This window comes from Myotis nattereri (genome assembly GCF_964212035.1).
Source record: "Myotis nattereri genome assembly, chromosome: 19".
Classification (NCBI taxonomy): Eukaryota; Metazoa; Chordata; class Mammalia; order Chiroptera; family Vespertilionidae; genus Myotis; species Myotis nattereri.
The window spans coordinates 3,762,173-3,773,238 of NC_138095.1; the positions used below are offsets into that span (position 1 = coordinate 3,762,173).

Sequence of the window (11,066 nt, forward strand, 5' to 3'; positions counted from 1 at the left end):
GAGGAGAGGAAGTCTGTGGAGATGGGGGTGCTGTGGGTGTGAGGAGAGGAAGTCTGTGGAGATGGGGGTGCGTGGGGTGTGAGGAGAGGAAGTCTGTGGAGATGGGGGTGCTGAGGGCGTGAGAGGAGAGGAAGTCTGTGGAGATGGGGGTGCTGTGGGCGTGAGGAGAGGAAGTCTGTGGAGATGGGGGTGCTGAGGGCGTGAGGAGAGGAAGTCTGTGGAGATGGGGGTGCGTGGGGTGTGAGGAGAGGAAGTCTGTGGAGATGGGGGTGCTGTGGGCGTGAGGAGAGGAAGTCTGTGGAGATGGGGGTGCGTGGGGTGTGAGGAGAGGAAGTCTGTGGAGATGGGGGTGCTGTGGGCGTGAGGAGAGGAAGTCTGTGGAGATGGGGGTGCTGAGGGCGTGAGGAGAGGAAGTCTGTGGAGATGGGGGTGCTGAGGGTGTGAGGAGAGGAAGTCTGTGGAGATGGGGGTGCTGAGGGCGTGAGGAGAGGAAGTCTGTGGAGATGGGGGTGCGTGGGGTGTGAGGAGAGGAAGTCTGTGGAGATGGGGGTGCTGTGGGTGTGAGGAGAGGAAGTCTGTGGAGATGGGGGTGCGTGGGGTGTGAGGAGAGGAAGTCTCTGGAGATGGGGGTGCGTGGGGTGTGAGGAGAGGGAGTCTGTGGAGATGGGGGTGCTGAGGGCATGAGGAGAGGAAGTCTGTGGAGATGGGGGTGCGTGGGGTGTGAGGAGAGGAAGTCTCTGGAGATGGGTTTGCTGAGGGCGTGAGGAGAGGAAGTCTGTGGAGATGGGGGTGCTGAGGGCGTGAGGAGAGGAAGTCTGTGGAGATGGGTTTGCTGAGGGCGTGAGGAGAGGAAGTCTGTGGAGATGGGGGTGCTGAGGGCGTGAGGAGAGGAAGTCTGTGGAGATGGGGGTGCTGAGGGCGTGAGGAGAGGGAGTCTGTGGAGATGGGGGTGCGTGGGGTGTGAGGAGAGGAAGTCTCTGGAGATGGGTTTGCTGAGGGCGTGAGGAGAGGAAGTCTGTGGAGATGGGGGTGCTGAGGGCGTGAGGAGAGGAAGTCTGTGGAGATGGGTTTGCTGAGGGCGTGAGGAGAGGAAGTCTGTGGAGATGGGGGTGCTGAGGGCGTGAGGAGAGGAAGTCTGTGGAGATGGGGGTGCGTGGGGTGTGAGGAGAGGAAGTCTGTGGAGCTGGGGGTGCTGAGGGCGTGAGGAGAGGAAGTCTGTGGAGATGGGGGTGCTGAGGGTGTGAGGAGAGGAAGTCTGTGGAGATGGGGGTGCTGAGGGTGTGAGGAGAGGAAGTCTGTGGAGATGGGGGTGCTGAGGGCGTGAGATGAAGTCTGTGCAGCTCGGGGCCGGGCGTGCAGTGGCCGGCACCATCAATATGGCGGGTTCGCCCGAGGGGATGCCCAACCACCAGCTCATCTCTGGCGTCCCGAGAGCTGACCTGAGCTGGGTGAGCCGGCGAGGCACCTTCCTGGGTGCAGAATGTATGGGAGCGCCCAAAACTCCAGTAATCCAGGTAATATTTTCAAAGTCTTTTTACTTATCTAGTTTTTTATTTTTTTCAAACAGTCTTTTAAGAATCACAATTATGCAAAAACAAGAACCCCGATCCACAAGGCAGCAGCTTGAGGTAAAGCGTGCATTCCTCTCCCCACCCTGCCAGGCTGGGCGCTGGGGGTCATGCGTGAGGGCCGACAGTGGTGCAGGCGGGCGCCTGGGGCTTTAGAGGAGGGTCGTGTGCTTCATGTGGAGCTCGCATGCCTGTCCGACCGGGTTCTAGACAGGGGCTACCTCGGCAAGCGGGCATGGGGTGCACACTCTGCCTCTTGCCCCGGGCTCCAGGGTGGCTGCGTCGGGCACTGCAGAGGAAAGCAGATTCCTGTTGGTGGCACAGGGCACACCCTCAAGATGCCAAGTCCGCCCTGCGCCCGGGCTGTCTCTCAGGGAACGCTTGCTTGCGGGCGGGGTGGGGGTGGGGGCTGGGAGCCTGGGTTACATCTGGCCTGGGACAGTCCCTCCCAGGACTTGGTGACAGGCACATGCCTTGCTCCCAAGAGCTTCCCATGAGGAGGCTGCATTTCCCCAGGAGCTTCTCTGTCCGCCGTGGCCTTCACCGAGGCTAGGAGCGGGTCGGGACTGTGGCTCTGCTCCGTGTCCTGCTCCTCCCGGGAGACCTTGAGGAGCCGGCAGGCTGAGGGCATGGAGCCGGTGGCTGCAGCTCTTGGAGCAAACCCCCGGGCGCAGCCCCAGTGCAGCTCGCACCGCCCTCCGGAAAGGCTGCTGCTTCCACTGCTCCAGCCGGTCACCCACACTGAGCCCGCTGCGCACCAGCCCGGCGCTCGCCCTGGCCCAGGGGGAACCAGGCGGTCACGGGCACCTCAGCAGCTCTGCCCGCCCTAAGGGGCCCCTGAAGCCTGCTGGGAACAAAGGACTCAGGAGGGACTTGTGCCTGTTCCTCCAGCAAAATTCCCAGCGAGGTGGTAATGAAAGCAGACGGTGTGGATGCTGGCGGACATGCCGGCTGTGGCCAGCCTCCAGCCTCCAGCCTCCTGGTGCCTCAGGCTAAGCAGGCGCTCAGCCCGCGTGATCCCTGGATGGAGTTCACAGGCACCTCAGCCGCCGAGCCTGCCCTCTCAAGCCATTTCCTGCCGTTAGCAGCGTGGACTCCGCAGGGGCCCAGGCTGCCTGCCCGCCCTCCATCGCATCCCCTTCCCAAGGACACAGCTGGCGCTGGCGGCCTCGTTTCACGGCGGGAGGGAGTGGCGGTGACAGGTGAAATAAGCACAGCCACGCCTGGATCTGAGCATACACCAGCCAAGCGCAGCATCAGGGGCCACGTCCCGCCTGCCGGCCTCCCTGGAAGCGGAAGGCCTTCCTGTCTTGAGCTGGGAATGTTCCCTCAGCCCTTGACACCATCTGTCTGGGAAGGATGCCTTCCTTTAAGCGGTAGCGTTTCTCTCACCAGTCTTCACCCCTGGGTGGGGGAGGGTCCCCTGGGAGAGCATTTTGCAGGCCGCACCCGCCATGCACACGGGGCCCATGGGGAGTGGTTCCCAGGCCTCACCTGTCACGCTGCCGCGGCCCTTCCCCTGACGGAGGCGGTGCCGGTGGCTCCCGGCGACTCCGCTTCCACCGTCTGCCTCCCCTTTACAAATGGGCACAGTAAGTCAGGGACACCCCAGGGGCCTCTGGGGCCTCTCCCAGTCCTTGGACGTGCGGAGTTGACGGAGTTGACGTGGAAGGGCTCTCTCATGCTCGCTTCTTCCCTCCCTCTCTCTCACACACACTCGGTTCAAGCCTTTCCCACTTTTATTCTTTTCTGGGCGTCCTTCTCATTACAGCAATCACTTCGCCCTCCTTTCTGCAGGTGAACCCAGTCCCGAGAAGACCAAGGAGAGCCTGGCGGGCAGATTTCTCCAGCAGCCGCTGCCCGAGGGAAGTGGCATGGGGTCTGGAGGCAGCTGAGCGCGGACAAAAGACCCTGGTCCAGCCCTGAGGCGAGGCCTTCGGGAACCAGGACAAGGCAAACTCCTCTTCCCTGGTGGCCACCCCGGAGGGTCCACAAGGCTCCCCTTTCCACTGTTCCCAAGCGCCTCGGGTTCAGTCCGACGGGTCACTTTTCTTGTATATTTTCTCTTGCTTCCCCTCCTTCATGGCTGCGTACCTGGCTAGCGTGAAGAGATAGTCGCTGAGTCTGGAGGGACAGAGAGAAGCAGACGGAATGATCTGAAAGGGGCAATCGATGCTAACTGGGTCCTTCCCATATTAGCCTTCAAGAAGGAAATCAGTCACGTGCCCCGGCAGCACCGGGTGGGACGAAGAGCAGCGGCCAACCTGGGCCTGACAGATGGCACTGGGAGCCAGCATCCGTGAGAGCCACGTGCCCGACTCTGGCGCCAGGGCTGGGGGGTTCCTAGGGGACAAGGCCGCTACCCCTGCCCAACCTCAGAGGCTGGTGACCTTGGGCCAGTCTCAACTGCTTTCCGCACCATCCAGTGACCAGGACTAGTGCCTCTCAAACTAACATGCACACGAGTCCTTGGGAAACCTGGCAACCTGCAGATTCTCATTTGGGGGAGCTGGCCAGGCCTGGGGTTCTGCAGGTCTAACCCACGCCAGGTGATGCAGACACTGCTGGTCTGAGGACCTGCACAAAGAACCCACACATTCCTGGCTGTGCCAGGGCAGACCCCCCTCATTTCTGGTCCCTTTCCAGGGACAAGAGCGCCCCAACGCCCCCAAGGAGTTGCTGCTGTGCCCATGAATGCAACATTCCTCTCCCCTCATAGGAGGAAACGAGTTGGTCAGAACCCATCAAAGCCTGGGCCATGTCCCTGTGGGAGGGGTGGGCCACAATAAGGGGCCACTCCAGATCCTGGCTAAGGCCATTTTCTGGACACTCAGAATGGCTCCCAGGGGTCCCCAGCGCTTGGCCTGCCCCTGGGCCTGGCCTTGCCCACACTAGAACTGCACGAGCCAATGCTGAAGGAGAACCCAGTGGAGAAGGCCTTGGGCCAGCTGTGGCCCAGCCAGCGATTCGGGCCCTGTGCGGGGGCCCTAAGCCGGACGGTCCTGAGCTCGCTTTGCCTGGAGATGTCCTCCGCTCACACTGCCCAGGGGCCTCACCAGGGGAAGGCCGGCTGTGAGGTCTCTCTCCTGCCTGGGCCCCACCATGACGCCTGTCACCGTCTCCCTGGTTACCAGCCTCAAAGCAGGCCCCTTGTCACAGCACCGTCCATTCGTTCCGATGTTCTTCTTCGCTGGTCGTTATAGCAGCTTCTCCCACAAGGCCTTCACCTCACTGGGGACAGGGATGGCACCGCCTTGCTCTCTGCTGCAGCCCGTGCCCGGCTCAGTGCTGGGCACAGACGCCCTCACTGAATGTGAAGTGAATGAGTGAGGCCCGTTCCGTTGTTGCTACTTCCCACCATGTCGCGTTTGTCAGAGATCTCCAGTTTCCAGGTAAGTACCTGTTTAAGAACTTGGCCACGTTTGCATCCGTCTCACCCGTCTGGACAAGAGGCGCCACGCTGGAAAGGGAGGAGTCACTGAGTCACACGGGATCAACGTCACAGGATCAGCCACTGCAGGGCCCAGGGCTCCGTCCCCGCCAGCAGTCACGGCCACCACAGCGTGACCTGGGGTCCTTGCCGGTCTACGTGGACATTCTAGACAGTGGGCCGCTGTCTGCTGACCACCAACGATGGGCAGACCAGGAGGTCTGCTGTGGTGGCTGGACGACACGGAGGTGATCCCCCCGCCTGCCTCCGGCCCCCTCTGCCCAGGCCCTCACCGTCTCTCAGCCCGGCGGCACACGGCCCGACAGAAGTGCAGTGCAGCGCTGCTCTTGCCACCCGACTGGAAGGAGAAAGCAGGCGTTGGGTGGAGGGAGGGGCGGGCGGGTAAGACAGAGAGGTCCTCACACCGAGGGTGGGCCCTGCCCCAGCACGCAGTGTTCTGCATGCAGAGGGCCCCGCCGGGGCACAGCCCTGGGCACCCCTTCAGAGAGGACAGGGCTGGGAGGGCAGGGGACGTGGAGGGCAGCTCTGTCACTGTAAAATATTGGAGAGGGGGACGTGGCCTGCAGACACCCCAGGTGGAGGCTGCCCAGTACCTACAGGCAGAATGAAAGCCGTGAGAGGGGGGAGCTGGCCGGAGTACTTGTCGATCCACTGCTCCAGCTCCAGGACGCGCCCTGACTCAAATGTGGTGCGTCCTGAGGAGCCAAGGAGTAGGACACGGCCATGAGGAAACCGCGAGCATCGAGGAAACCGCCCGGTGCCCTTCCGCCCGGTGCCTTCCAAACCACTCCCACGACCCTCTCAGGGTCTGCGGGCCAGGCTGATGGGGTCCCACGAGACACCCAGGAGAGTCCCCCCTCAGTCCAACCCCCGCAGGACCCTCCCAGTACACACGCGGCTCAGAGAGCGAATTACTTAAGTGAGCCTCCCGGGCCGAGGAGCGGGGTGTCGCCAGGGCGGAGCCAACGTCCTGCAGGGAGCACTGGATCTGGGGAAGCAACAGAAGGTGCCAGTGAAGATCTGTTGTGGCTCCTGGCTCCCCGTGCAAAGGTGCCACCTGACAGCAAGGCATGCGGCTGGCCTGGTGGGAGTTGTCAGAGCTTTAATCAGCAGCACTGAAAGGCTAATTAGCAAACTGCCTGCACTTTCAGCGTGCTGGACGCCAGCCCCGTGGAGAGGAGACCTGGCTCCCGTGGGGACAGCTGGGTCAGGAAGACAATAAGCATTGAGTGCCCAGTGACGGCCAAGAAGAATCTCCTCGCCCCGATCCTGGGCGGTTTATTTTGGGGGCTGTCATGTGCACTGCAGGCTGCATGTGGCATTCCAGGCCTCCACCCACTAGATGCCAGGACCTCCGCCTCCAGCTGGGACAACCAACCATGTCTCCAGACATTGTCAAATGTCCCTGGTGGGCAGAGACCAGGGACAACGCTTTACATTTCCTTCTCTTGGAGCCTGGGAGGGAGGATTATCTGGGTGCCCCCATTTTACAGATGGAGAAACTGAGGCTCAGAGGAAGTGACTGTCCCAGGTGACACAGAGAGGAAGCGATGATCAAATGCCAAATCCAGTTACAGTCACCAGGCCTCAGGGGTAAACAAAAAATGTTACTCACTTTCTCAAGCTCCTCAGCAAATGGGTGGCCCTTTTCTGCAATTAATTCCATAGCAAACCTATGAGGGAAAAGGAAAAAGAATCTGCCTCTAACATAACATCCCCAGGCCCTGCTTTGCTGTAAGACCATGGTTCTCAGGTGACGGGCCATTCAGCTAACTTGGCTATAATAGCCTTGGTGTTATTTCTTGCTGGCAATAAGAACCTCATAACCTTCCACTTGGTTAAGGGTATTTGTTTCTCAAAACGCCTTTTCTTATACTAATGACTCATCCAGTCAACAATGCCTGTTCAGTGCCTACTCTGGCCAGGTCCAGGCGATGCCATGGTGAGCTCTATGCAGCAGGAGGGGCAGACATGGACTGACTGTCGCATGACTGAAGGTGAACTTGCAAACTGAGGCAGTGCTCTGAAGGAAAGGGCTTGATTCCTGGAAAACCTGGCCTTGGCTAGGGCTCAGGAGGGCTTCCCGGAGGACGCGATGCTGCAGGTGGGACTTTAAAGGCCGAATAGGAGTTTCCTGGGAAGGAGCGGGTCGGGGAAGGAAGGTGCCCAGGGCAGGTCAGGCACTGGCCTCCCTCGGACTCTGCCCTCCCCTTCTGTGCCGTCAGGGTCCTGGCAGGGGACAGACAGTGGTGCTTCCGAAGGGTTCCCAGGGAAAAGCTGTGCAAAGGAGCGGCTAACAGCATGGGACGAGTTATGGAAACTGCTAACAGAGGCAAAGATCGGCAAGAGCCGAAGCCTGAGGGGCCCAGGGAGGGTCAAAGGTGCCCTGGAGCCTGGGGAGAGCTGCTCCTCGGTGGGGGCTGCCACCAGGAGCCACACAGCGGGAGAGAGAGTAGGCGGGAGGCCAGCTACCGCCAGAGCCACCTGCAGCCGGGAGCCGGGCAACACCCGCACCTCTCGACCCCTCACGGCTCCCGCGGTGCCTCCCACTGGCCGGGCCCACCTGAAAGCCAGAGGACAAAGGAAGCAGCATGAAACCACCAGCAGGTGATAAAGGTCAGCCTCGCCCGGGCACAGAGGCGAAGAGAATGGCTTTGGGAGGGCAAGCAGGACCACCGGGGCATCTCCCTAGCCCGCTTCCCCTTAGAACCAAGCACACGTGTAATCAGCAGTCTAGGCTGGTCCTCCCCGCTGGGTGCACGGAGGGGCGAGCCGGGCTGGGACGCCTTCTGTTCAGCACAGCATTGCCTCATGCCTGGCACGTGGCAGGTGCTCCCCGAGGGTGTTCTCCGGATGTCGGCCAGCTGTAGGCCCCTCCTCGGTGCTCAGCCCATCCCAGCTCCCACCACTTGTGGTCGCCCCTTTGGTGTCTGTCTTGCCCCACCCCTGCCCCACCAGACTGAGAGCCCCACGAAGCAGGGCCGGGGCTCCCTGCTCAGCAGCGCCTGGCACACAGAGGTGCTCAGTTACTAGCTGACACAGGGAGCTTCCACACGAGGCTTCGCCAGTCTCCTGCCCCACATCACCCGAAAGTGAGGGCTTGCCATTTGCTGATTCTAAGTAACTGATGCTAGGATTCGCCTTCCCTCCCCTCTGCCCACATCATCTTGTGTCTGCCTGCTCCTCCACCGCCCCCCACACCAAGGGGTCTGCCTTCTCTACCCTCCTGGAAGACCACCTACACCTCCCATTATCTGTCCCAAAGGTCTCACCTGGTCAGGCCCATCCTTGAGAAATGGAAGCCACAAACAGGGAAGTTTTAATAAAAATACCCGCTGGCATTGCTATTACTTGCACCAGGCACTGTCTTAGGGTGAGCATGGAATTATCTTATTCAATCCTGACCAGAACCTAATGAGATGGCAGCCATTACTATGATCATTGGACAGAACAGGAGACTGAGGCTCAGAGAGGCCAGGTGATTTGCCTGAAGCAACACAGCCAGTCAGCAGACGTAGAGAATCTGAAGCCAGGTCTGTGTGGTTCCCATGACCGTCACCCACAGAGCTCCTGAACCAGCACGTGTGACAAGTGCCCCTCACCCTGTCAGCAGCTGGACTGGACAACCATCATCAAATACGTGCTGCCCCTCCCACCGCACTGCAGTCAGGCATGTCCACGTGACTGGCTCTGGCCAGAGAAATGCGAGCAGAAGTGATGTGTCACTTCCGAGCCAGTGTGAGCTTTAGCGTGATCCCTGTTCCCTCTGCCACAACGCCTGGTGCTGTCCTGGACAGAGGCTGTCCCGCCAGCCCAGGTCCCAGAGTGGCATCTTGTAGAACAGAAACACGCCCAGCCTGTGATGGGCTTGATGGGAGAGCACGGAATACACTTTGGTGCTGTAAATCATGGGGTTTGGGGGTTGCTGTTATCACAGCATGACCTGGCTAATCCTGACTAACTCCCTGAGTTCACCTCTAAACCCTGGCTGTCTATACGCTCACCAAAGGGACCACATCTGACGCGCTGTATACTGGGCTCAACTCACTTCTTTCACTTAACATGTGCGCCTCAACAGCACACACGTCCTCACGGAAAGAGTGAGGGAGCCAGGGGCAGCAGGCAGGGCAGCTTCCCGTGGCGTGGGACAGAGGGAAGGCGCTGCAGCCGGCAGCCTGTGGCGCTGGCCAGATGCGCCTGTGCTTCCAGGCGGAGGCAGGCTCGTCAAGGTGTGGCAACCTCCAGACTAGCCAGCAGTTGCACAGGCTTCGTGTGAATCACCTGTACTGCTGCCCAACTCAAACTCCGCCTCCAGGCCAAGTCCCTCTCCCTTACCCAATGGCTGAACTTAATTCATCTGTAGTTCCCAAGGCTTCGAACACCTGGTCGTCTTTGGGCCTCCTTTCTCCAGTGAAGGTGCTAGAAAACCCTGTGGGGGGAAAAATGTTCAGCTGCCAAAACTAAGATTTTTTCGCCGATATGCACTTTTTAGAAAAATGTCTATTTCAAGTGTAATAACTGAGCCAGGGCACCACACACTTTTTAATGGCTGCAAAGAATTTGGAAGAACTTTAAAATGGAGCCTGCCGTGTCTCTGCATTTTTCACCTTCCCCACCGTACCTTTGTCTCCTGTTTTGGTGTAAATCTTGGGGATCTTGGGTGTCTTCGAGGGAGGCTGTGGCCTAATGAGAAAACAGACATCAAGAGGTGGTGAGTGGGGGTGGCTTCCACGCGGGGCACCTCCCTCGGTGGGTCCCAGCTTGCTGCTCATGGCCTCCGAGGCAGCACTCACCCCCTCATGCTTAACGCTCGTTGACATCATTCCCCTCCATATCCCTCTTAGCTGGAAGCCCTTGTGGCAGGTTCTGTGTCTTGCCCACATCCATGTCTGCAGAGTAGCTGATGTAGTATATTTTTCAATGCAGAAGCTCAATAAATACTCACTGAAATAACGTATCAATCACCTTTCCACAGCCCCTGCACTGTGCAGAAGGGATTGCCAGCATTATACCATGAAATTGTCCCTGGGGTCTTCCCACAGCTCCAACGGTAGGCACTACCCATGACCATTTTACTATGAACTGTGGCTCACAAGACGAGACCCTCCTTCCTAGGTTACCCAGGAGGGGAGGGCTGGGACTCAGGCCCAAGGCCATCTTACTCCAGACCCCAAACTGTACCCTCTACTCTACCAAGTCAGGGCCTCTTGGGGGGGAGGGGGGGGAGTGGGTGAGAAACATGGACCACGTCCTCTCTATGAAACTTCAAGATCCTCAGAAATAAAAAATTGCCAAAACAAGGTTAAAAACTGGCATTTCCAAATAGCCACATAACACCTTTAATACAGGCTTCAACACTAAAATAGGACATTGCAAGGTTTTTCAAAGGTTAAGACACTGGATCTAGGAGTAACATCTGGCTGCGTTATTAATCATGGCACTCTCCGTTCCCAGGCCCGGGAAGGGGTGCGGGTTTCAAGGTCTAGATGACAGCCATGCTTCCATCGCGCAGTGCGCCTCTGGGTCTGAAAGTATAAGCTGCTTTGGGGGTCGGTGCACACTGAATGGAGGCCCTCCTGGCCGTGGAGCCAGGCGGGACGGCCTCCCGGCCCACAAGGGACATGTCCTGCCCTGAGCTTCGTGCAGTTTTCTTGTGCAAAGAAACCTTGTTCTCTGGCTCCCACGGTGCCTACATCGCCGTGGTGACGTCAGGAAAGAGGACTCACCCGGCAGGACGTCACAGCCGTGTGACGTCACTATGCGACGACAGTTCTGGGTGTCGGGTACCTTCCCAGCCAGGCACTTACCTGTCCCCGTCTTCTACGCCCGGGGAACCGCGGCTCTGGAAACGGGGACAAAGTAGTCTGCCGGCCGCGAGGCACCCGCGGAGGCCAAGGCGGCCCCCCCAAACCCACACAGCCATGCCCAAGCCGCTCGTCGGGGTTGAGCCCGCCAGGCTCCCGTCCAGGTCCCGGGGTTACTCCACCTACCGCCCGCCGCGCCACTGCTCAGCCTCTATTTCCATTGGTCCGTGGCTCTCGGCCCAG

The 11,066-nt window shown here is 59.6% G+C and overlaps 1 protein-coding gene across 2 annotated transcripts; it reads right to left on the minus strand.

The window, feature by feature from the left end:
* Nucleotides 1-1,524: 1,524 nt before the first annotated feature.
* Nucleotides 1,525-11,024, minus strand: MMAB (metabolism of cobalamin associated B). 2 transcript variants are annotated; one of them, XM_081114182.1, is made up of 10 exons: nt 10,827-11,024; nt 9,641-9,702; nt 9,355-9,448; nt 6,635-6,692; nt 5,935-6,007; nt 5,617-5,714; nt 5,292-5,356; nt 4,969-5,028; nt 3,063-3,692; nt 1,525-1,857 (listed from the first exon to the last, which is right to left on the minus strand). In XM_081114182.1, the coding sequence occupies exons 1-9, from the start codon at nt 10,940-10,942 to the stop codon at nt 3,599-3,601; spliced, it is 720 nt and encodes a 239-aa protein (XP_080970308.1). In that variant the 5' UTR covers nt 10,943-11,024; the 3' UTR covers nt 1,525-1,857; nt 3,063-3,598. The 2 variants fall into 2 exon arrangements, with proteins under 2 accessions (XP_080970308.1, XP_080970307.1); XM_081114181.1 differs by lacking the exon at nt 3,063-3,692 and having other exon boundaries at nt 1,550-1,857; nt 10,827-10,986.
* Between the last annotated feature and the right edge of the window lie 42 nt (nt 11,025-11,066).

Excerpts from the sequence above, each read along its gene's own strand:
- MMAB (XM_081114181.1), bottom strand. The coding sequence starts at position 10,942 with ATGGCTGTGTGGGTTTGGGGGGGCCGCCTTGGCCTCCGCGGGTGCCTC. Across the intron at positions 9,703-10,826 it reads GGCGTAGAAGACGGGGACAG|GCCACAGCCTCCCTCGAAGA; the intron begins GTAAGTGCCTGG and ends TTTTCTCATTAG. Across the intron at positions 6,693-9,354 it reads GAATTAAGTTCAGCCATTGG|GTTTGCTATGGAATTAATTG; the intron begins GTAAGGGAGAGG and ends TTTCCCTCATAG.